Source organism: Symsagittifera roscoffensis, chromosome 3 (assembly GCF_963678635.1).
Source record: "Symsagittifera roscoffensis chromosome 3, txSymRosc1.1, whole genome shotgun sequence".
NCBI lineage: Eukaryota > Metazoa > Xenacoelomorpha > Acoela > Convolutidae > Symsagittifera > Symsagittifera roscoffensis.
In genome coordinates, this window is record NC_087064.1 from 12,391,010 (window position 1) to 12,417,025 (window position 26,016).

The 26,016-nt window shown below is 37.7% G+C and overlaps 1 protein-coding gene and 2 non-coding genes across 3 annotated transcripts in view; 2 read left to right on the forward strand and 1 right to left on the reverse strand.

Annotated features, from left to right (window-relative positions):
- The window catches only part of LOC134842826 (neo-calmodulin-like), a 212,006-nt gene extending 202,175 nt beyond the window's left edge, over nucleotides 1-9,831 (reverse strand). The window contains exon 1 of the mRNA XM_063859322.1: nucleotides 9,722-9,831. Within this exon, the coding sequence (XP_063715392.1) occupies nucleotides 9,722-9,828 (107 nt within the window). The 5' untranslated portion in view covers nucleotides 9,829-9,831. The remainder of the gene's footprint in view (nucleotides 1-9,721) is intronic.
- On the forward strand, nucleotides 99-169 carry Trnag-gcc (transfer RNA glycine (anticodon GCC)). Its single transcript has one exon. It is a non-coding gene; the product is annotated as a tRNA-Gly (tRNA).
- Nucleotides 1,026-1,096, forward strand: Trnag-gcc (transfer RNA glycine (anticodon GCC)). Its single transcript has one exon. It is a non-coding gene; the product is annotated as a tRNA-Gly (tRNA).
- Nucleotides 9,832-26,016: the final 16,185 nt, after the last annotated feature.

Below are 26,016 nucleotides of genomic sequence, written 5' to 3' on the forward strand. Positions count from 1 at the left end.
AATGAAACAAATTTTTCATGATTTTGTTCAAAGTTTCGAAGAAAAAATTAGATTGAAGAGCAAAATTTTGTTCAAACGATTAAAATTGTGTAAAACAAGGATCGGTGGTTCAGTGGTAGAATTGTCGCCTGCCATGCAATAGACCCGGGTTCGATTCCCGGCCGATGCATAGCAGAAAAAATTTCCTAGGAAAGAGCAGTCTTAAAGCTTTGTAACTTATTACTATACCACTGTCAAAAAAGAGGAAAACTACTCAATTAATTAGCTGAATTGGAAACCTCAATTAAAAATAAACGAAGCTTTCATGATTTTGATTCAACGCTTTGATGAAAAACTTGGATGATAGAGCAAAACTTTGTTCAAACTATCAAAACACATTACATCAAGCATCGGTGGTTCAGTCGTAGCCTTGTCGCCTTCCACGCGATAGACCATGGTTCAAAACCTCAATTGAAATGAAACACGGTTTCAAGATTTTGATTCGAAGCTTTGATGAAAAAAATGGAATGAAGAGCAAAACTTATTGCATAGCAGCAAACCTTTCCTAACAAAGCGCAATCTTAAACTTTTGTAATTTATTACTGTTCCACTGTCAGAAAAAAGAAAACTACTCAAATAAATAGCTGTATTTCATAACTCAAATGAATTGAATCATTCATGATTTTGATTCGAAAGTTTGGTAAGAAATTGAAATGAAGAGCAAAGTTTTTGTTCAACGGTGAACAAATTAATTCCAGCATCGGTGGTTCAGTGGAAGTATTTTCGCCTGCCAAGCTATATACTCGTGTTTGACTCCCGGCCGAGGCAGCGCAGAGAGTTTTACTAGAAAAGCGCAAATTTCATGGTTTGTAGTTTTTAGTGTTTCACTGTCAAAAAAGAGGAAACTACTAAAATATTCAGCTGAATTCAAAATTTCAATTGAAATGAAACAAAGTTTTCATAATTTTTATTCTAAGCTTTGATGAAAAATTTGAACTGAAGAGCAATGCTTTGTTACGATGACAATGCGTTTGATCAAAACTCAAGCATCGGTGGTTCAGTGGTAGAATTGTCGCCTGCCACGCGATAGACAGGGGTTCGATTCCCGGCCGATGCACAGCAGATAAACATTCCAAGAAAAGCGCAACCTTGAATTCCTAGGAAAGAGCAACGCTTCGCGCGGTTAACCAATTAGGTCAAGATTTATCACTGTTATCTTGTCAGAAAATAGGGAAACTAATTAATTATTCAGCTGAATATGAAAACTCAAATAAAATGAACCAAAGTTTTTCATGGTACTGATTCGAAATTTTGATGAAAAAATCAAAATGAGGAGCAAGTTTGTCATCAAACGGTGAGTCTTTTCCGTCCAGCACCGTTGATTCAGTGGATAAATTGTCGCCTACCACGCTAAAATTCCAGGTTCGATTCTCGGCTGATACAAAGCAGAGTAATTTTCCAGGAAAAGGCTCAACCTTAAATTTTCGTAACTTTTTACTATTCCACTGTCAAAAAAGAGGAAAACTACTCAAACAACTAACTGATGTCTAAAAATCAAACAAAATTAGTCAAATTCATCCATAATTTTGATTTGAAACTTTGATAGAAGTTTGAATTGAAGAGCCAAGGGTTTGTTCATGCAGTGAACAGTTTAGGTCAGGCGTTTGTGGTTCAGTGGTAAAAATGTCGCCGGCCACACGATAGACCCGGATTCAGTTCTCGGCCGATTAAAAGCATAGAAGCTTTCTAGGAAAAGGCCCAACTTTAAGCTTTTGTAAGTTTTTACTATTCCGCTAAAAAAATATATTCGAATAACTGGCTGAATTTATAACCTCAAATAAAATGTGTCATTGATTGTTTTGTTTCGAAATTTAGGTCAATATTCGAAATAGAGAGCAACGCTTCTGTTCATGCGGTGAACAGGTTATTTCCAGCATCGGTGGTTCAGTGGTAGAATTAACGCCTCCCAATACCCGTGTTCAATTCCGGGGCAATGCAGATCAGCAAAGATTTCAGGAAAAAGCGCAACTAGGACTTTTGTATTTTTTTTACTGTTCCACTGTCAAAAAAGAGGGAACCTACTCAACTATTCAGCTGAACGCGAATCCTCAATTAAAATGAAACAAAGTTTTTCACGGTTTTGATTCGAAACTTTGATGGAAAGATTGAAATGAAGAGCAAAGTTTCGTTCAAACGGTGAACAGTATTCAACCATCGATGGTTCAATGATGAAACTTTCGCCTAGCAAAAGATAGATCCTGATCGATTCAGAGTGGCAAAAGTTTTTAGGAAGAGAGCAAACATAAACATTCGTTTTTTTTTTATTGTCCCAGTGTCAAAATAGGGAAAAATTGCACAAATAGTCAGCTGTATTTTAAAACTCAAATAAAATATCAACCTTTCATGGTTTTGATTCAAAAATCAGGTCAAGTTTCGAATTGCAGAGCAACGCCTTCATTCATGCAGTGAACAATATAGCTCAAGCATTGGTGGTTCAATGTTAGAATTATCGTCTCCCACGCGATAGACCAGCGTTTGATTCCCAGAAATGAAGAGCAGCAAAAGTTTCAGGTAAAAGCGCAAACTTTATTTATTGTAATTTGTTTTACTGTTCCACTGCCAAAAAATAAGGAAACTAATCATTTGAGTAGCTGAATTTGAAACCTCAAAAAACTGAAGTTTTTCATGGTTTTGATTTGAAACTTTGATGAAAAAATTGAAATGAGGAGCAAAAATTTTTGAAAAGGTTCCCCTCAGCATCGATGGTTCATCGCAAGAATTTTCGCTTACCACTCGATAGACTCAGGTCCTACTCCCGGCCTATGCAGAGCAACAAAACTTGCCAGGAAGAGAGCAAACTTTCGTAATTTTTTTTGTTCCACTGTCAAAAAAGAGGGAAAATAATCAAATACTCAGCTAAACTCGTAATCTCGGAAAAAATGAAACAAATTTTTTCTCAAACGGCGACAAATTGAATACAAGTAAAGCTGATTCAAGGGAGAATTCTTGACTGCAACGCGATAAACCGGGGTTCTATATCGGACCAATTCACAGCAAAAACAATTCAGATAAAGCGCAAATTTAATTTTTCGTAATATTATTGTTCTACTGTCAAAAAAGGGGAAACCTACCCAAATAGTTAGCTCAATTCTAAAACTTGACTAAAATGATCCAAAAATCTAGTACATTTACGGCTGTGATGTCAAATATTGTGAAAAATGTGAACTGAGGAGCAATGCTTTTGTTCTTGGGTTGACCGATATGGTCAAGCATCAGTCGCTCAGTGGTAGAATTGTCGAATGCCACGAGATTGACCCGGATTCAACTTTCGGCCGATAAAGAGCAGCAAAGTTTTCCAGGAACAGATCAAAACTAAGCTTTCGTATCTTTTTACTGTTCCACTGTCAAAAAAGAAGAAAATTACTCAAACTTTCAGCTTAAAACGAAACCTCAATTAAAATTAAACGAAGTTTTCATGATTTTGATTCAAAGATTTGGCGAAAAAACTGGATTAAAGAGCAAAACGTTGTCCTAACGTTAGTAATTTAATTCAAGCATCGGTGGTTCAGTGGAAGGTTTGACGCCTGCCACGCGATAGACAAGTATCCGTTCCAGGCCGATGCAAAACAGAAAAATTTCTCTAGAAAAGCTCAATTTTGAACTTTTGTAACTTTTCAGTTCCACTGTCATTAAGATAAAAATTACTCAAATAAGTAGCTGAGCTTTAGAACCCAAACAAAATGAGTCATTTATGCTTTTGATTCGAAAAATTGGTAACTTTTTGATATGAAGAGCAAAGTTTTTGTTCATATGGTAAACCATTTAGTTCAAGCATCGGTCATTCAGTGGAAGAACAATCGCCTGCCACGCGATAAACCAGGGTTCGATTCCCGGATGATGCAAATCAGCAAAATTTTCCTAGAAAGGCGAAAAATTAAATTTTGTAATTTGTTTTGTTCCACTGTCAAAAAAGAGGAAAACTACTCAAATAAATGGCTAAATTTTAAAACTCAATTGAAACAAATCATTCTTGATTTCGATTTGAAAGTTTGGTAAAAAAATGAAATGAAGAGCAAAATTTTTGATCAAACGGTGAACATATTATTTCACGCATCGGTGGTTCAGTGGCAATATTGTTGCCAACCAAGCAAATTACCCGTGTTCGATTCTCGGACCATGCAGCGCAGAGAGTTTCACTAGAAAAACGCAAATTTAAATTTTTGTAAATTTTACTGTTCCACTGTCAAAAAAGAGGAAAATTACTCAAAAATTCAGCTGAATTCATAACTTCAATTAAAATGAAACAATTTTTCATGATTTTGATTCAAAGTTTTGACGAAAAAATCGGAATGAAGAATAAAACTTTGTTGAAACGATTTGAACAAGTTAAATCAAGAATTGGTGGTTTAAATCAAGAATCAAGAACAGTTTAAATCAAGAATCGGCCAAGCAACATACCCGTATTCGACTCCCAGCCGATGCAGCGAAGATAATTTTCCTAGAAAATCGCAAAATTAAATTTTTGTAATTTTTACTGTTCCGCTGTCAAAAAAAGAGGAAAAAACTCAAATATTCAGCTGAATTCGAAACCTTAATTAACATGAAACAAAGTTTTGGTGATTTTGATGCAAAGCTTTGATGAAAAAAACGGAATGAAAAGCAAAAATTTATCGAAAAAATTAAATCAGTTAAAAGCAAGCATCGGTGGTTCAGTGGTAGAATAGTCGTCTCCCACGCATTAGACCCGTGTTCAACTCCCGGCCGATGCAAAGAAGAAAAAAATTTCCTAGAAAAAGGCAATCTAAATTTTTTGTAAATTCATACTGCTCCATTGTCAAAAAAGAGGAAAACTACTCAAATAAATAGCTGATTTTTTGAAACTCAAACGAAATGAATCATTCATGATTTTGATTCAAAAGTTTGGTAAAAAAAATTGCAATGAAGAGCAGAGTTTTTGTTCAAAAGCTTTGGTGAAAAAATTAGAAGGAAGAGCAAAACTTTGTTGGAACAATTAAAACAGTTTAAATCAAGCATCGGTGGGTTAGTGGAAGAATTGTCGCCTGCCTAGCAATATACCCGTACTCGACTCACGGCCGATGCAGCGAAGATAGTTTTCCTAATAAATCGCAAATTTAAACTTTTGTATTTGTATAGTTCCACTGTCAAAAAAGAAGAAAAACACTCAAATATGCAGCTGAATTCAAAACCTCATTTAAAACGAAAATAAGCTATCATGATTTTGATTCGAAGTTTTGATGAAAAAATTGGAATGAAGAGCAAAACTTTGTTGGAGCGAGTAAAACAATTGAAATCAAGAAATGGTGGTTCAGTGGTAGAGTAGTCGCCTGCAATGCGATAGAACCGGTTTCGATTCCCGGCCGATGCAACTCAGAAAAGCTGTAAAATTTTTCTAACAAAGCTCAGGTTTAATTTTTTTTCAACTTCTTGCTGTTCCACTATCAAAAAAGGGGAGCACTAAAATTTAGATGAATTTTAAAACTCAATTGAAATGAGTCCTTCATGGTTTTGATTCGAAAGTTTGGTAAAAAAAATTGCAATGAAGAGCAGAGTTTTTGTTCAAAAGCTTTGATGAAAAAATTGGAAGGAAGAGCAAAACTTTGTTGGAACAGTTAAAACAGTTTAAATAAAGCATCGGTGGGTTAATGAAAGAATTGTCGCCTGCCTAGCAATATACCCGTAATCGACTCACGGCCAATGCAGCGCAGATAGTCTTCCTAGAAAAACCCAAAATTAAACTTTTGTATTTTCACAGTTCCACTGTCAAAAAAGAAGAAAAAACTCAAATATTCAGCTAAATTCGAAACCTTAATTAACATAAAACAAAGTTTTGGTGATTTTCATTCGAAGCTTTGATGAAAAAATTGGAATGAAGAGCAAAAAATTGTCGAAAATATTGAAACAGTTAAAATCAAGCATCGGCGCTTCAGTGGTAGAATTGTCGCCTGCCACGCGATAGACCCGGGTTTGATTTCTGGTCGCCGCAAAGCAGAAAAATTTTCCTAGAAAAACGCAAATTTAATTTTTTTCAACTTTTTATTGCTCCACTGTCAAAAATGAAGAAAACTACTCAAATATTCTGCTGAATTCGAAACCTCACTTAAAATGGAACAAAATTTTCAAGACTTTGATTCAAAGTTTTGATTGAAAAAATTAGAATGAAGAGCAAAAGTTTGTTGGAACGATTAAAACAGTAAAACTCAAGCATTTGTGGTTCAGTGGTAGAATTTTCTTCTCCCGCGCAAAAGACTCGTATTCGATTCCCGGCCGATGCAAAGAAGAAAAAATTTTCCTAGAAAAGCGCAATTTTAATTTTTTGTAACTTCTTACCGTTCCACTTTCAAATAAAAGGAAAACTACTCAAAAAATATAGTTGAAATTTAAATCTCAAATGAAACGAAACATTCATGATTTTGATTCAAAAAATTGGTTAAAAAAATTGAAATGATGAGCAAAATTTTTGTCGGAACGATTAAAAGAGGTTAAATCAAGTACAGGTTGTAGAATTTTCGCCTGCCGTGCGATAGACCCGAGTTCCTTTTCCGGCCGATGCAAAGCAGAAAAAGTTCCCAGAAAAGCGCAATGTTAAACTTTTGAAGTTTATCACTGTTCCACTGTCAAAAAAGAAAACTACTCAAATAAAAAGCTCAAAGCTCAAATTAAATGAATCATTCATGATTTTGATTCGAAAATTTGGTGCAAAATTGAAATAAAGACCAATTTTTTTGTTCAAACGATTGAAACAGATAAAAATCAAGCATCGGTGGTTCAGTTGTAGCATTGTGGCCTTCCAAGCATAGACCATGGTTCGATCCCCGGGCGATGCAAAGCAAAAAAGCAGAAAAGTTTTTCTAGAAAAGCGCAATATTACGTTTTTTCAATTTTTTACTGTGCCACTGTCAAATAATTAGCTGAACTCAAAACCTCAGTTGAAAAAAAACAAAGTTTTTAGGATTTTGGTTCGAAGTTTTGACGAAAAAACTGGAATGAAGAGCAAAACTTTGTTGGATCGATTAAAACAGTGGAAATCAAGCATCGGTGGTTTAGTCGTAGAATTGTCTCCTGCCACGCGACAGAGCCGGGTTCAATTCTCGGCTGGTGCAAAGCAGGAAAGCAGAAAAATATTCCTAGAAAAGCGCAAAGTTAAGTTTTTTCAACTTCCTACTGTTCCACTGTCAAAAAAGAGGAGATCGAATAAATAGCTGAATTTTAAAACTCGAACAAATTACGTCATTTAGGGTTTTGATTCGAAAAATTGGGAAAAAAATGAATTGAGGAGCAAACTTTTTGTTCAAACGGTGAACAGTTTGATTCAAGCATCGGTGGGTTAGTGGAAGAATTGTCGCCTGCCTAGCAATATACCCGTCTTCGATTCCCGGCCGATGCAGCGTAGATAGTTTACCTAGAAAAGCGCAAACTTAAAGCTTTGTAACTTTTTGTTAATCCACTAACAAAAAAGGGAAAAACTACTCAAATAATTAGCTGAATTCAAAACCTCAATTGGAATGAAACAAAGTTTTTATGATTTTGTTCGAAGTTTTGATGAAAAAATTGGATTGAGGAGCAAAACTTTCTTCAAACGATTAAATTATTGTAAATCAAGCATCGCTGGTTCAGTGGAAGATTTGTCGCTAATCACGCTATAGACCCGGTTTTGACTCCCGGCCGATGCATAGCAGAACAATTTTCCTAGGAAAGAGCAGTCTTCATTTTTGTAACTTATTACTGTTCCACTGTCAAAAAAGAAGAAAACTACTCAAATAAATAGCTGTATTTTAAAACTCAAACGAATTGAATCATTCATGATTTTGATTCGAAAATTTGTTAAAAAATTGAAAGGAAGGGCAAAGTTTTTGTTCAAACGGTGAAGAACTTAGTTCAAGCATCAGTGGTTCAGTGGCAGGATTGTCGCCTGCCAAGAAATATACCCGTGTTTGAGTCCCGGCCGATGTAGCGCAGAGAGTTTTACTAGAAAAGCGCAAGTTTAAACTTTTGTAATTTTTACTGTCCACTGTCAAAAAGAGGAAAAATACTGAAATATTCAGCTGAATTCAAAACTTCAATTAGAATGAAACAAAGTTTTCATGATTTTGTTCGAAGTTTTGATGAAAAGATTGGATTGAAGAGCAAAACTTTGTTCGAACTATCAAAACAGATTACATCAAGCATCGGTGGTTCATTCGTAGAATTATTGCCCGCCACGCGATAGACCCGGTTTCGATTCCCGTCCGATGCAAAGCAGAAAAGTAGAAAATTTTGCCCGAAAAGCGCAAACTTAAATTTTTGCACTTTTTTACTGTTCCACTGTCAAAAAAGAGGAAACTACCAAAATATTCAGCTGAAATCAAAACCTCAGTTAGAATGAAACAAATTTTTCATGATTTTGTTCAAAGTTTCGAAGAGAAAATTGGATTGAAGAGCAAAAATTTGTTCAAATGATTAAAATAGTGGAAATCAAGCATCGGTGGTTCAGTGGTCGAATTGTCGCCTCCCACGCGATAGACGCATGTTCGCTTCCCGGCCGATGCATAGCAGAAAAATTTTCCTAGAAAAGCGCAATCTTATCTTTTTGTAACTTCCTTCTGTTCCATTACGGTCAAGTATGAAAACGCTTTCGTCTAGGTTTCAATTTTTGGAAAAGTCAAAGGTAAAAGCTTTTCATTGAAAAAACGTTGAGAGCTTACAGTGCAGCTCAGTACGACGGAACTTCTCGTGATACTTGACCGCTTACGAAGTTTCTTCGTGTTGTCTGTATTTGCGTGAATAAAACACAGCCTAATACTGTGATGCAAAACTCCACCTCGTCAAACTTGGTCATTATCTTCCCTCATGATGAAGGGACCGAATATTGGGTTTTTTTGTTTTATTTCTGTCTGCTTGTTGTCCTAGAGACCCCCAAACTCGTCATATTAGAGCAACATTTGATAACAGTTTTGTATGTAGTTCATTTTTCGAAGACCGTTAGTGATTATGCTGTTTTTGTTCACTTTTGTTTGTGGGGGATATGAAATTCCTCAAACCTGCTAATGGATTAATGATTTTTAAAAATAATTACCTTCAAGAAGAAAAAAAACAATTACAGTCTATATGATTTGGTAGGTTTGAAAAGGGAGGATTTTTCGTACAATTATGAAAAATGAGTCGTGAAAAACTACCGGGTCCACTGCACGAGGCAGTGTTTACAGTCTTTTCAGTTTTTTGCTTCCAATGTGTTTCTAAAAGGTTAAGGAAGTCGAAAGAAAACCAGATGCCTTCGATTAAATCTTTGAACCCGGGTCAAGGTGCTCACAGTTTGGACTTTTAAAGTCGAGCACATATCAGAGCTCGATCGAAACGTATCTTGCTTGGGTCGAGCACGGTCGCGCATTTTTTTTGTCGAGCATCGAAACATAATGTACTTGGGTCGAACACGATTGAGCACATTTGTTTCGGTCGAGCACCGTCGGAACATGCCGAGTTTTGCTCGAGCACGGTCGCAAAGCACCAAATTTTGGTCGAGCACGGTCAAAACATACCGAATTTTGGTTGAGACCGTCGAAAAATAAAGTGAGCACCTCGGCCCGGGAAACGGTCCTGGGAGAAATTTTTATTTATTGTTTAGTTTTGTATTGTTTACTATTAGTTTGACGCGAGGCCCTTCTTTCACCATTGGTTTTTGCAAGGGACCCTATGTCACTAACGTCCACAGGGTATTTTGAGAATGGGGGGGGGGTTCCTGACTGACCTGAAGTGTTGCCTGAACTCATCCACCTGCTGCGGCGTCAGCAGCTTCACTGCTTCTTCAGGGGCGATGCTTGAGGACACAATAGGCGGGTACTCCTGATTGTCCATCCCAAAATTAACGAATCTCTCACTGTAAGTTTTGTGTAATCCAGTAAAAGAAAAAGGATTTCAGCTGATTGTGATTTCCGTTTACTGACACCGTCGGACTTCAACTCGGCTATGGTGAATATCTGCTAAGTAAGGATCGTTATCGGGTCTCAAGTACAAAAATAATTCCCCAAAAAGAAGTTATAAAAATTCTGCTATTAAGTTTAGTTATTTCAATAAAATTTCACAGCGGAAGTTGTTGATAAAAAAACGACCAGTGTTGAATAAATTGAATTTAGTAGAAGCCAAGTTCAAATCTGACAGATGGGTGTTTTGCTGGGCTAATGAAATTTTGCGGCGTAAACCGACTATAACTTAAATTAGATAAATGATTTTTCAGATTCTTTGAACAAATTTCGGAGTTTAGAGTAAATTTGTTTTAAAAAGCATAATGAAACTCTAGTTGCATCCTTTTTGAATCTCAACTCAAGTAAGCTCGCAAGAATTTGATATCAAATGAACAACGTCAGAAGTTACCAGCTAATAAACAGCGCTTTTAAAAACCATGTAATCAATTTTTACAAATACTCATACACAATTCAAAATCAACAATAGATGAAACTCTGTTTGGGACACTGTAAGCTTTCGGTGCTCAAACTTCTTAATACGCTGTTACTTTTTTCGAAAGCTCCAAATGTTTAAAAAAGACATTCGTTCTAAGCTCAATTCAGCTTCGATTTTTGAACGGTCAAATTGATCGTGTGATGTAAAAGATGCCTTTTTGTGCTTGATAGCAAAACTCGGAGTAAAATTGTTTTATGAACTGAATTCACAGTAGATTGTATTTGAAAATCAGTTAGTCTTTTGAAATTGAAGCAAATATTTCTTATACGTCATTGCTTCAAAACTTTTCAAACAGAGTGATTTGTATAGCATCTATTAATTTTAAAAAATGTGTCGCTGGAGCTGTAACGAAGATGAAAAGGTCAGTGGTTTTCGTTCCGGAAATGTATTTTTTTCTCTCCAATTTGTTTCAAAACGAATTATTTATGTCTTCAAATTTTCAGTGCTCTAAAAAGTTGCGGATACGCAGTCACTACTTATTTATATTATTTTTTCATATCATAAATGCTTTTTTCAAAAACCTTATCCGTTTCTTTTTAATTTAGCACTATGTATAATTGCTCAGCGGTTAACTTACCTTTGTGAACTAATTCTGAAAATGTCATAGTTCTAGGGCAAGTCTTAGAGTCAAATTAAACCCCGATTGATTATGGCGGTTAACCCTTAGTACATTTTGATAGAGCAATGAAAAACCTGGATTCATTTTAATTGCCTAAAATTACATCGGGATTTCCACAAAAACCCATTTAGAACAATCATTGCCAGTTGATGATGCGCCAGCAGCACCGAAGGATTTGTCAGAAAACACATTTGTATAGTCTAAAATACGTTCACTCGGACGCTAAACTGAGTTGCACGCCGTGCAATAACTCTGTCATCTTCATTATAAATCTGATAACAATTTGTACATGTTGTTCCGACCACTGAAGTTTGGTGGGGATTTTGTCTTCGCGTTTGCTTTTTAAAAAAATCAATGATCGGATAGGGTTCAGTGATATATCATAATCAAGCACTTTCAGTCGTAACTTGAAAGCCATTTAAAAACTCCCAAACATTTTTCTCATTGTCGAGATTAGCCGGACCCCTCCCACGAGAATCAACTAGTTTTCCAGATTGTATTTTTGAAACCCCCAAATGTATCGACAGAGTTTTCAATCAGACTTTTGAAATACAGTTTAAAAAGGACAATTTTAGAAAATTTTGGCGAAAAAAATGATTTTGTTTGAAGCACGATCCCTGTCAAATTAGTATGTTCAGACACAGGGGCGGATTTAGGGGGGGGGGGGTACGGGGATTTGACCCTCTGCTGACCCAAAGGGTCCCCCCTTTGATACTTTTTCAGAAATGCATTTTTGGCCGACCGACCCTAAAATTTTTCTAAAGGCGCCTTTGGCGCCAATATATACTAACTTTGAGGGGGAGCGCGCGCCAAAAAAACGCAATTTTTTTGTCAAAATTGTTCAAAAAGTGCCCAAAAACGGCATTTTGACACTGTTTTTTCGGCGCAGAAAATTTAGCCAAAATAGGGGCAAAACAGTGCTTTGGAGAGCTCAAAAATCAATTTGGTCGACCTAAAGAAAAAAAGGTCGTCAAAGTTTTCGATTTTTTTTGAAAATCCGCCACCCCCTTGAGAAAATCCTAGATCCGCCCCTGTTCAGACATTATCTCTTGGTTACAAACATACAGACAACAAAGATTAGTTCAAACCCTACCGCAGGCAACAAAGATTAGTTAGAAACCTACGACAGAACCCCACCACAAACATTAGTTATTAAAAATAGGAGCTAAACTAAAAATTACATACAAACAAAGTTTGTGCGCCTTCAATTTTAATCCACCCCTGAAGTTCTCAAAAAATTAAGAAAAACTTTGAAAGGAACAAAATTGAGTAACAAAAAGTGAGGGACAAAAATCAAGTTTGCGCAGAAAAAAAGGATTTATACAACAAGCAATCAATTTTTTTTCAGACGTGCAAGCTGCTTGCATCACAATAAAGTGGAAAAATATCAATTGTAAGGAAGTTTTCAACTCTTCATCTGTAAAAGTAAGAAATATTCGATTTGCAAATGCGTTTTAATGTTTTTTATTTATAGCATTATAATCCATTTTCAAGTGACTACGATCGATTATTTTTTAGTTTTATAGACCCTGACAGAATAACTTAACTTTATTTATGGAACTTAAGTGCGGGTTGCATAGGTTTTTCTTAGATCTTAAATAACCATGAAAAAAATAACTTCAGATGTGAAATAGACCTTAAAGTCCCAATCGTTTTTTCAATAATTCACGGCCCATTCGAGACATGTCTGGAAGTCGAATCTGAAAAAGATTATTTCAGATGATCTGAATTAGAACAATTACTATATATCAGATTCTGCTGCTCAGTCGACCTTTTTGTCCTCCCTTCGGCGCTTCATCTTTGGCCCTCCATAGCCATATCATCTTCCAATTTACCCAATTGCGCATTTTCATTATTCTCTTCATTTAATTTTTATCTTCAATTTGGGGCGTTTTTCGACCGTTGTATACGGGTTCGTGCCACCGTTGACCCTGATTGCGACACTTTGATACCCGGCAAGTCCTTGTCCACCATTGCTATTTGAAAACTCGGGGACCAAAAGTCCCGCATGGAACAAGCGGTTCCGCCGATAGTCGAAAACAAGACATAACCAACCTTGGTTGCTCAGTTCTGTTGGCTGCGCCGTCTAAAGTGAGCACGTTGCCCAGTCCAAAAATTAAACAGGGATAGCCGGTTACTGTGCAAGTAGCACAGAATGTTCCGACCGTAGTCTTTAGAAAACTACGGCTTCGAAAGTTTTTTTTTTTCCAAATTAGTGCAGTTTTTTCTGCTTGGTGTGATAAAAGGATCTGACGTTAAAACATAATTTAGGCATATTAGACAGTCATAGTTATATAGGCAAAGTGGACAAAAGGTTTGTAGAAAAAATGAAAAAAAAATTTTACAATTGAAGAAGCTAAGAAAACTCCAAAAACTAATTTACTTGCTTAAAAATGGGTTTTCAGTTTTTAAATAAGGCATAATTCAGCTTGTAAGCCTGCTCGCGTGCTTTACTTGTACACATTAAGATCATTTATCCACGAGGGATAGAACCAACATACGAGCTGTACAGCTCATAGCGGCGAACCGCTGTTGTGCCCCTGCTTAAGAACTACATGCAATTTTTTTGGTTATTTTTCTGGGCTGGGTAATGTTGCCTCACCCTCAAGCAACGAGCACGGATCATGGTGGGCCTCGAACATCCGACCTTTCGATTGAGAGGCGGTGACGTAACAACTTCACCACTGCTCCCGTCCATTTCATCACTGCTCCCCACTTCACCACTTGCTCAAATTAAGACAAAAAATCAAAAATTTCAAACCGGTTTTTCTGGGAAGACTTTTTGGAAATTTGGTAATGTGTTTCGAATCACGACTGAACGCGCTTTAATATTTTTGTGGAAAACAAACTAAAACACAACCGAATACAAAATTCCTCCCCATTTTCAATTGTCGGAACAAAAATTGGCTTAAACAACTTAACATGCGCTGTACTTTGGTCAAAACCACGCCAGTACTAGTCCTTAGGTACAATTGATAGTAATTTTTTTTGCAAACACTGCACTCTTGAATCAACTACACAAATCACTCTTTTGGTCGGCACGTTTTTTGTTTACCCTGTTACATTACAATTACTTTAGTTTCAATAACACAAAAGTTCAAAAGCTTTTGCAATGGATTAGATTTTAAAAAAACAGAAGAAAATAATATTTGAGGGCCTTTTTTTGAAATTTATGACTAAATAAATGAGTTTTTTGGGGTCTCACTCGCACATAAATTCTGTATATATTGGCGCCAAAGGTGTTTTGGAAAAATTAAAGCTTTTGGATGTCTTTCAAAGGATGGGTTAAAATATTACCAAAAAGCCAAGAGGGAAACCTTTAGAGGTGGGAGGAGTGGACTCCCTGAGGCGAGGGGGGGGGGGGGCAAATGTTGACTCATTTTTGACTCTTACCGAAACTTTTTCCTCAAAAAGTTGCTCCAAGTCAACACTACGTAGAGATAAGTTTTCTCAACTCTCAGAAATACTTTTGTAGACATATTATTGCAGCTGGAATCATGCACGTTAACTCGGCGCCAGATGTGTTGCACTAGGTGCTATTCGTGATCTGGCTACAGATCAAGCTATCAATGGTTCCATTCCGTGATTTAGTTATACAATTGAAACCGTTTGCTTAGAAAAATTATATCGCTCCGGTTTGAAGGCTTACTGAGCCTGTATACTAGTTAAAAATAATAAATTCATCTTCAAGCCAAAACTTATAACCATAAATTCTATGAAATTGTACGTTTACAATTAAGTTCGGCTTGGTAGAATACCAAAAAGGCATCAGCCGTTCGTGTGGCATCTCCATCATCAAAACCTATTCGCCTACTTTTTATTTAACTTAGATCAAACAGACTGTACTCAAATAGGCCCGCAAAAATTCTTCAAATTTCGAAAATAATGTCAACAATCAAAATAAGATGACCAAAAAAAAATATAGCAAAGGGAGTAAATTTACCATTACTCACTCAAAAAAAGGTTGTCTGAAATATAGATGTCTCTTATTTAGGAAAAAAACGAGTCCAAAGAGCCAGTTGTAAATGTTAACGCTTCAAGATGAATAGCTTATCCAATTGTAAAAATTTTGCTATGATTACCCTATTTTCGGTTTTCTTTTTTGCTCTTGTAGTAAGCTCATTTCGGCTGAAAAACTTTTTTCTTGTTTTGTCTGTGTTGATAGTATCTGTTATTTAGCGATCATTTAAATATTCATGAAGTTTTGTTCTCACGACCTCGTCTTATAATTTTAGCCATGAGTTCAGACGAATGTTATTTTTGAACCGGACAGAGTTTATATTTATCCCGAGTAAATTTCCGAATTTTTAATTTTATAGTTTTGAAACAATACTAATTTAGCTGGCTTTCTAACTTTTTTAAGTCTGTCTGATTTACTATGCCATAGATCAGTGCACTGTTTTGATATACTGGTTGAACATACGTTTTGTTTATCTTTAGCAGTGTGGATGTGTTGAAATCGTATCTGAGTGGATAGATCAAGGAGCAAGATTTAGTTGCCATTTTAAAAATATTTTGATTTGTGTTTTGAATTATATCTTTTCATGAATTACAAGAATAAACATTTATGGGATCTATTGCTAGATTTCTTCTTCCTGTGAAATTCTACGGGGGTATTTTGATCCTTGTTTATGGAAAACCTTATTTTCAAAAAGTAGTTTTCAACATTGCTTAGATCAAAATTCACCTGCTTCTTTCTTTTTTAGTTGTTGTACAGAAAGTGCAATCATCAGCATACAGTACGGGTTATATAGATGTTAGGCAAATACTTTATATGTAGCGAAAAAATTGAAAAATCTTGGACTGAACCATGTGGTACACCATACTTGATTGTTTTCATGTCCGATAATGAAATTTTATAAATGACGTACTGTTTACAATTCACATGGTATGATCTCAAAAGATTAACAAGTTTAACACTCCAGCCATAAAATTCGCTTTTTCAGTAAAATGTTCAGATCGAATGTGTCGAACGCTTTTGTAATATCTTTTAACGTACACACTGAGCCAAAATTTTCTTCCAAATTTTCCTTATTTTGTTCAGTGAGTTCCAAGATAGCATCAACTGTGCTTTTTCATTCCGAATCCGTACTGACACGCTGTTTATACATCCTATGTATTCAGAAAACTTCTCAAGTGAGTTTTATTCAATTTTTCGAAAACCTTCTCCATAGTTGGCGGAAGAGATATAACCCTGTATTTACGGCAATATGACAATGGGCCATTTTAATTAAATGGTTAACTTCAACAGTCATAAAAACTAAGGATGTTATGATAACTCTAGATATTTTTAAAAGACAGCTCATAAGCTTAGATATAGCAGGACTAATTTTTTCGATTAGGCTGCTATAATGGTTGTACTATCACAGCTGTGTTTTTTTCTTCTTGCTTTCAAATACATTCAAAAATTTTTAGAGTGACATCCTTTTAAAGAAAACTGTGTTTTCATTCTCAGCAATATTTTTTAAATTTTTGTTGTGTATTTTGATAGCTTCTGACCAATTGCAATAAGGAAACCGTTGAAAATTTATGCACTCAGAATGGTGTGTTTTGATGTTTCGAACTCACTTGTTCTTGCTTTTTTGATCTCACCAATGACTTTATCATTTTTTAAAAAACTTTGTGGTTCTTGTTTTCAAAACTTCTCTACTAGAAAGAGTTTTATGATTTTTGACAAACTTTTTCATTTTTATTGCTCCTGAAATATGTCACGTTTATGACTATTCTTTTTGTTCAAATATTTTTTCTCTAAATTAATCTTTTGGTAATCTCATTTTAAATTTTAGTTGCTTTCCAATTTTTTCTAATATTATTAATTGGGAGCTTAGAAATGAATTTTTCACAACTAGATTGGATAGCTATTGGAAACTGTGAAACGCAATCATTCACACCTTCGATATCTTTTTTCAAATCAGTTTTTAGTGATCTGCCAGAGAGCAAAATCTCCTGGTTATTCAAAACGTTACAGTTATCCCAAAATTCTAGGTTTTGTTTTTTAAGCAAAATTTTGCCTTTGCTTAATAAAGTATTTTCACTTTTACCGTCGCTTGATTCCATAAAGATTTGTGTTGGACCATGACTATCAATGAAACATTAGAAAAAAAATTCATCTATTGTTGATTCGCTGCTTTTCGTTATTGTAAAACTGCAGCAGGCTGTTTTCAAGATTTAGAGAGTCACTTGTCGACTTAGACACATTATTTATCTTTCATGTTTCCACGCTGCATTTCATCTCGAACAGTTGCGCTTGTAAATGATCAAGAAACTTACAACTGTTCGTATGAGGCACCTAAAAGACAACAGTTAGAAACAATTTCCCTCCGCTGTTTTCACATAAAAAAAGTCAGAGTTTGCTTTTTGTTTGCAGCCAATTTTTTTAAAATTTTTTTTGTGAATTAACTTTGTCACTTAAAAAACAACACATCTACCATCTGTTCGTATTGACTGTTTCTATAGATTGGTAACCTGGCAGTTTGAAATTATCAAACTCTATGTTATCTTTGAGCCATGTTTCAGAAAGAGCTATTATTTGCGGCTTACTAGTTTCAGTTTTAAGAAAAACTTTCAAGGTTTCATGACTTTGCGTCAATGGCCGAACATTTTCCAAAAGATTGAACATTCAGATATTACTCCTTTTTTAACCTTTTCTCTACTGGCGTTATGGCCAATATATTTCTACATAAGTTTTTTTTGAGATTATCTGCTCATAATTTAAAAGTTTCTTAACTAATTTTATTTTATTTCAATGCCAGTTGTTCAACAGGTTCTGAGAATTGCATTTCGATTCAATTATTAAATATAATTTTTCTTACCTACGTTAGCTTTGTTTATATTTTGAAACTTTTTTTACTTTATTTAGTTTTTTTCATGATTGCTTAATCATAATTGCTGAAAATTGCAAATATTGACCTTATCATAATTATACTCTTTTCATTCCGGTTTCTGAAAATCTCAACCAGGAAAAAATTGTTACTTTTGGACGAAAATATTATCTGAAAACCGCAATTAAACTCCAAAACGCTAATTCAAAGATTTCCCTGAAAAAAAAAAGAAAACTAAGAAATAAATTACCTGTTTTTCAAGGAAAAAAGTATGTCACATGAGTCAGCCAGGCTCGATACATGAGTTGGTGTACCTCCGATATTTTAAGAAAAATTTTACATTATTGCATATTGTCACCAATTCCATAATGTGATTATTACAGGTGCACAAGTGTAAGTACTGTGGAGTGCACTTCTGTCTCAACTGCAGAAGGGGGGACTTCTCCGGACGCATGTTTGACTACTCCACCTGCAAACTGTGCAACCAGGTAGGGCCATGATGATGATGGTGTTGTCCATATAAAGTAGTTTTACATGCATTTATTTTTAAGCATACGATTTCTTGTCTTTTTGTGTCGATTCATAAATATGAGTCTGCATACAAAAAGCATGCAGGTGTTAATAAACAACTTTATATCAAGATTTTAGAGTGAAAGGGGTATATCCATTTGAGTTTATTTGAGTAAATTTTTTGTCGAGTTCCCATAACGACTATATTTTTACTCTAATTTGGTTTATTTTATGAATTAACGCTTTGGGCGATAAAGAGAACATTTTTTAGTTTTTGTGATGAGAATTCTGGTATAACTTGAGGAGAAAAATGTTCTAGAGAACCATATACATGAAATTATTCTTTTATAATTACTTTAATATATAATCATATTAATACGATTGTGCAAATTGACTCCTTAATATGGACAAACCAGAAAATGTTATTATTCAAAAACACTTAAGCCCTCTTGCACAGACCTGATGTGCGCGTCAATCTCCACGATTATATAAAAAACGGTTTTTAAACACTTTAATTAATGAGTATTTTCTCGGCAAAATAACTCCAGAAGTTTGAAAATATAACGATAATTTATATTTTTTTAACAAGCTTTATCATCGGTAACATCGGCCACAAAAAACTGCTCAACTCAAAGCAAGCTGCAAAAGTGGCCAGTATTTGTCCTTGAGACAAATTGCTCTTTTTAAAGGTCAGCCTTAATCAAGGCTGAACCAAATTAGAGCGAAAAGACGGTTAAAATAGGTTTTTTGGGGGGGGGGGGGGCGGAACCTGGTTACGGAGCATCCCATCAAGTTCGGTGCATATTCGAGTTCTAGAAAGGAAATGACCTAGTCGGGATTCGAACCGGCGCCGAACCCGCCGGGACGCACCATGTATACGCTTGGCTACTGTCCCTATATGCATTTATATTTTGGTTCAGTTTTATATGCATTTATACTCTCGCTTACATTAACATTTGCGCTGCAACATCCTCCACCCCTAAACAAGGAAGAACGGGAGCGAGCTTTACGGTCGGGCGGGTCAGTTCGCTCGTAACGGTCTTTATGTCAGCGGATCTCGCGCATCCGTCCTTGCCATAGTGCAGTTTGAGGATACGTGCGGGTGGATAATGTCCACGTGGAGTGTCAGGCTCTATGACCCAAAACCCAAACCAAGTCGCCGGCTTTTAACTTAACGTCTGACTGGTTGTGCCACTTTGCCCTCCTATTGAGGGAAGGAACGTAATCCCGCATCCACCGTGTCTATATTGCGTTAGCGTATGATTGCGCTCTGGCGAACCGCTTCTTATGGTCGAAGTTTTCTTCGAAACTTAGCGACGGAAAACTCGCTGCATGTTGACCAAGGATAAAATGATTCGGGGTCAGCGCCTCTAGATCTAGCGGATCGGAACTAACGGCTGTTATCGGTCTAGCGTTGAGTGATTGCTCAACAAGGCACAGCGTGGTTCTTAGCACCTCCTCAGTTACTCTTCTGTTGCCTAAGATGTCATACAAAACGCGCTTGACACTCCGAACTAATCGCTCCCAGGAGCCACCATGATGCGGTGCGCTGGGTGGATTGAATTTCCACTTGATCCCTTTATGAACAAAAACAGCGGGTGCCAGCTTGTTCCAACTCTCAACGCAAGCTAAGAGCTCTTTCTGAGCGTCAACAAAGTTTGTGCCGTTGTCGGACATAATGGTAGTCGGGGTACCGCGACGTGCAATAAACCTCTCTACGCCCATCACACAAGAGCTTGTGTCGAGCGAGGGGACCACTTCAATATGCACCGCTCTAGTGGTGAGACAGGTGAACAAAAAACCCCACCTCTTTTCCGTACTTCTCCGGATTGGAACTAGGAACGGCCCAAAGTAGTCGACACCTGTGTTAGAGAAAAGAGGTTGCTTGTAACCCAGCCTTTCAATGGGCAGATCAGCCATCATATGAGTTACGGTTTGCGCTTTGCGTTTTCGGCACACAACGCAAGTATTTTCAATGCTTCGCAGCAACGATCGCAAATTTAACACAACGTACTTCAAATTAACCACCGCACGCATGTAATCCAAGCCTTGATGGAAATTCCTAACGTGCAAATGCTGAACCAAAAACCGAACAATCGCGTGACGTGCATCAAGTATAACCGGATGCTTGCTATCGAAATCGGAATTAACCAAGCGGCTGATGCGCCCAGTCGAGCGAAGGATGCCAGCTGGTCCAATGAACGGCGAATACTTGGCGATCCGACTATTCCTTGTGATAACTTTACCGGATCTTAGTAGTTTTAGCTCACTAGGGAATGTCTCACCCTGGGACAGGTAAATGAGCTTCTGTTCAGCAAAATCCATTTCAGACGGGTCTGTAATTTCTAATATACTCGACCGGAAATGTTTATGGGATGGCAGCCATCTTAACAAAAATGCTACTGCGCATTTGTATTTTACAATTGAATTGATTCTCTCCCATTTTCCGAAGGGAAGATTTTCTTCTGTCAAAACATCGACGACGAAATTTGACGAATTTTCCAGACAAATGTCGATATCACATGATGGTCCTTTGAGTCTTACTTTATCGATAACCCTTGTATCGGGCTTGAACGGCCAATCAGTTGTTCTCAATATACTAGGGCCATTAACCCAGCTAGCTGCTTTCCTTGAGGGCTTCCGAAGAAATTCCCCGTGTACCGGTATCAGCTGGGTAATCACCGCTAAGTATGTGATGCCACTGATCAGTGCTGGTAGACTCCAGAATCTCACCAGTGCGATTACCAACAAAAACGGGTAGTTTACTACAAGAGTGAAGCCACTGAAGAACAGTGGTACTATCTGTCCACATGAAAATATCCGTAACTTTGAAAGTGAGACCTTTCAAAATTTCTTCTTTTAAGCGGGTTGCAAGAAGAGCCGCTTGAAGCTCTAACTTTGGAATAGAAAGCGCTTTCATAGGCGCGACGCGGGCTTTGCCAAACACAAAGGCTAATTCGGTCTGATGGGAGCTAACAAGTCGCGCACGAAGGAAAGCGGCGGCACAGAAAACATCCTGCGAACTATCACCGAACATGTGAAGTTCTATTCGGTCGAAAGGTTCAGTGAAATAGCTGCGAGGTATTGTCAGAGAACCTAACAAATGAAGACCTGAGTGCCACTCAAGGAATTGCTTTTTGATTTCCTCTGGCAGATCATCGTCCCATTTTTGACCGCTGATTCGCCAGATATCTTTTAATAGAAGGCGAGCCTTCACGGTATACGGAGCCACTAACCCAATTGGATCAAAAACAGAGGAAACAAAACTCAACACGGTACGCTGAGTGATTGCTTTGTCTAGTGGACGATCAACCCCTCTACTAACGACTAAGGTATCTTATACGTGATCCCACTTAAGACCGAGAACATGCGACGACTGGTCTGGACTCGCACAAATATCTTTAACAGAGGAATTGGACTCACGGTTGTCCGGATCAAGAGCGGTTGTTACGTCGGGCACGTTGCTGACAAATTTAGTCAGATGAAACCCACCTAGTTTAAGCAACGAGATTAAATCCGTACCTAATTTCAAGGCGTCATCCCTGTTTTGAAAAGAATCCAGATAATCATCCATATAAAACTTCTGGACAACAGCCGAAGCAGCTTCGGGGTACTCAGCTTGATTATCCGATGCAGTCTTCTGCAAAGCAAAATTCGCACAAGTCGGCGAGTCACGAGCACCAAAAATGTGACGCGTATATTGGTGAACTACCACACTTGATGTGGGGTCCTCCCGCCACAAAAAACGAAGAGAAGGTTGATCTTCTTCACTGACTCCAACCTGTAAAAACATCCCTTCAATGTCAGCTGAAACGGCGTATTTATGCTGACGGAATCTTAAAAGTACAAAAATGAGGTTTTGAAGGAGATCCGGGCCAACCAACAGAGATTTGTTCAAGGAAGCGCCATGACACTTCGATGCCTCATTGAGGACTCGGCGCGCCTTACCGGGTTTATTCGGGTTCAACACCGGGTGATGCGGGAGATACCACTCACGATCGGTTCGTGATTTGGGGTCGTGTGCCTTAACGGTTATGACATATCCTTTTTGTATATCTTCTCTTATCGTTTCGGCGTATTTTTCACGGAGCGACGGATCCTTATCTAGCCTCTTTTCCAAAGACTTTAATTGAGCTAAGGAGGAAAAATAGTTATTCGGTAAACTACTTTCCTTATCGTTCCAAAGCATTGGTACAATGTACCTCTCACCGTCGTGAAAGGTGTCTTTTTTCAAAATGGACAAAGCTCGTTTGTCGGCGGCGGAACGGGCATCTACCTGCTTGAAGGCTCCATATGACTCCAACTCGTACCAAGTTTTAATTTGGTCCGCAAGAGACATGTCTTCGACAACACACTTAAAGCAAGACGAGTTCGACTTAAAGGACGGCGGTAACGGACCACTTAAAACCCAACCTATCGTAAGGCGTACGGCGCACGGTGAAATAGAGTCCTCCCCCAGAAGGTACTCAACGGGTCTTATGGCATGGTAGAAATCCTGTCCAATAATTATTTCGACGTCCTCATACTTATAGTGTATAGGTTTGATCGGAGCCAACTGCTGGTATTTTTCCCGTAATTCAGGAATGCTTATGCTATCCGATCCAATACGAACATGATCCTTTGCATAAGCTCGAAAAGAAAACGAAAATTCACAATTATTCGTTTCGGCGGAAACTTGAAAACTTACTTGATGAGTTTTCATCAAGTTCGTGGAATTAAATCCATTTATGGTGAGGTTAACGGGAATGCCAACCAAATGGAGGCGTTTTACGAGATCGGCGGATACCCATGAGTGCGTGGAAGCACTATCGCAAAGAGCTAGGGCATTATTAATCGTCGCATCCGAAGAGACGGCGAGTGATGCAACTGGCAGAAGGCCTTTAGTTGACTCCTGGCTATGAATATCGCCGACGGCAGCGTTAGTCGATACATGTTTAGTGTTTGCGTTACCTGACGCCGGGGAACTTTTAGTATCCTTAGGAGGAAAATTTTTCTCCGCTCCATGTAAGAGTACGTTGTGTGTGCTTTCACAATTTGGCTTGGGGCACTTTCTGGCCTTGCTACAATTACGAAAACTGTGATTGCTCTGTAAACACGCAAAGCAAAGTTTTTGTTCGGCTACATGTTTCGCTCGTTGCGTAGCGTTTTTCTCTTTGAATACGGCGCAATTCCAAAGAGCGTGTTGGCTTTTTCATACAGAACATGGAGGGTACTTTGGTTTTTCCTTAGTCTTATTACTAACATTTGCGTTACTAGCAAACACTTTCGTACCTACTTTTTGCTTAACTGGTTCTTCAGACTTACCCTTAGAATTGATCGTTTTTAGCCTCTCATGACCCTCCGCTTTTTCTTTAAGCCATTCGATGAAATCTAGCAGAGTTGGTCTATGCCATTGGCGTCTTACGGTTTGCATTGACCATGCCTCCTTAAGGTTCGGGGGAAGCTTACTCACAGCTTGATTCAGTAAGTTAACACTTTTCAGGTCGTCGTTAAAAGACAGCTTCTTGAATACGGCAACAAGTCCAGAAATTGCAGAGGAAAATCCAATTACATTTTCCGAGTAATGCATTTTCAGCGGCGGAAAATTACTCAATTTATCTAGATGAGCCCCTACTACAGCATGCGGCTGCCCGAAATTTCTTTGAAGAGTTGCTAATGCGTCTTTATATAGTACTCCGCTATAGCTATACTCAGCGATTGCGGATTTTGCTTTTCCCACTACGAGCGTTTTCAGATAGGTAAGCTTTTCATCGTCACTGAGTATGGCTGAATCGACCGTCGATATGAACTGCCCAAACCACTCATGCCAATTAAGTGGGTTGCCATCAAACTGGGTCAGCTTCCACTCAGGGAGATGATCTTTTCGGCTGTGCATGAGTATATTAACCAACTCTCGTGTCGAAAGTGGACGCTCGACGTCTGCACCAGGTGAATTACCGGGAGTTGGCTCTGTGTAACTCGAAGAGTTACCGTGACAATCAGGAACGAACGGTTGATTAGCATGTGAAGAAATTTCAGGCTGTGCAAAGAACACAGTCCCTCCACTTGTATAAGGAACAAAATTATTCGTAGGAACAATCGGAGTTACTGCGGAAAAAACAGTTGTCGAAGGAACGTAGTGTTGTTGAGCTGACATTAAAGGGGCAGCAACAGCTGGTCTCCACAAATTACTATAAGGATTATAGTGGTCACTTGAAAAGTTATAACTACTAACGGGAACACCCATACACCCATATGTTGTTGTGATGGGATTACAGTTGCTTGGTTGCCAGCTACTACTCATCCTGTAGTTTGATGACTTAAAGAAACCTGATTAATTGCTGTTGATGCAGGAACAAACGGTGCTACACCAGAAGGAACTTCTGCAGATGTTGGTGGAGCAAAAGAGTTTTCAGAAGTAACCGGGACTACTGAACCTGTGTTTGGGTTGCCTAGCACCGGATGAGTGGACAGAAAAGTTTGCGGAGGCAAATTATTAGAAACAGGTTGAATGACCTGCTGTAATCATACTGGATTGTTAACGGAAACCTGCGATCGGACCAAATTCGACAAATTATGTTGTTGTCCCTGAATGTGGTTACTGTAATACAATCCCGGATCACTAGAAGCTGCCTGGCCATTAATCACTCCTGTAAAACTTGATGAGACCAAGTAATTTGTTGATGCAGGATAAGTTGCCTCAGGAGCTGTTGAACGTTGAACGTGCTGCTCTTGATTGGGAACTACAACAGCATCAGGCTGATTGTGGTCGACGGATTCGACCCAGTGACGCGTACGATCTTTGTCGTCTATTGTTAGTTGTGGAGAGATTCGAGTTAAACCACTTTCCTCAGCATTCTCGCTGAATTCCGACAACTCATCTTCTAACTCAAGCCCTTTCAACTCAATTTCTGCCAGTTTTTTCCTGTGTTCTTCAGCCAATTCTTCCAACTCTAAACTGCTTTGTTGTTCTAAAACATATTGTTTCATCTTGTTTTGCTGCTCTTTCAGTCTTAATGATACCTTTGCCTGCCTCTCAAGTTCCTCTTGTTGTTTCTTTAAAATCATTAAGTCGCGCTTTTTCTCGGAAAGTGTTTTCGACGGAGCGGCGGTATAACGACTAGATTTCTGAGAACCCGATTGATGATGTCGGCTGCTTCGGTGTGACACCTTAGAGCGGGTGTCTGTTTTATGCGACTGGGGTTTTTCACTTTTTTCAGAATGATGAGAAACTTTTGAGCTGCTATCTATGTTGTCCGGCTCTGTTACTGCCTCAAAACTTGTTTTATATGTGATAGCTTCCTGTAAAACTTTATCGTTGCTTTGAGTCAACTTATGAAGCCACATATCCTGTGCCGGTGTCAATTCGTCGGGATTGGCACTTTTTGCAGCCATATCAATCAACTCATTATTTATCTCGACCACTTGTTCTATATGGTTCCTACATTTTTCAATATAGGTATCAATTTTTGAGCAACGACTCTGACTCTCTATGTATTCTAAAATTATTTCATGGCATTTATAAAGTTCGTTTTTGAGATTGCTACGTTTCTCAAACAACTTCTTAATTTTCTTCTGAAACTTAACTTCCATGCTTAATAATTTCAGAAATAAACGACTCTCAGAAAATACTTTATTTTCACTCAAGTAAATCCA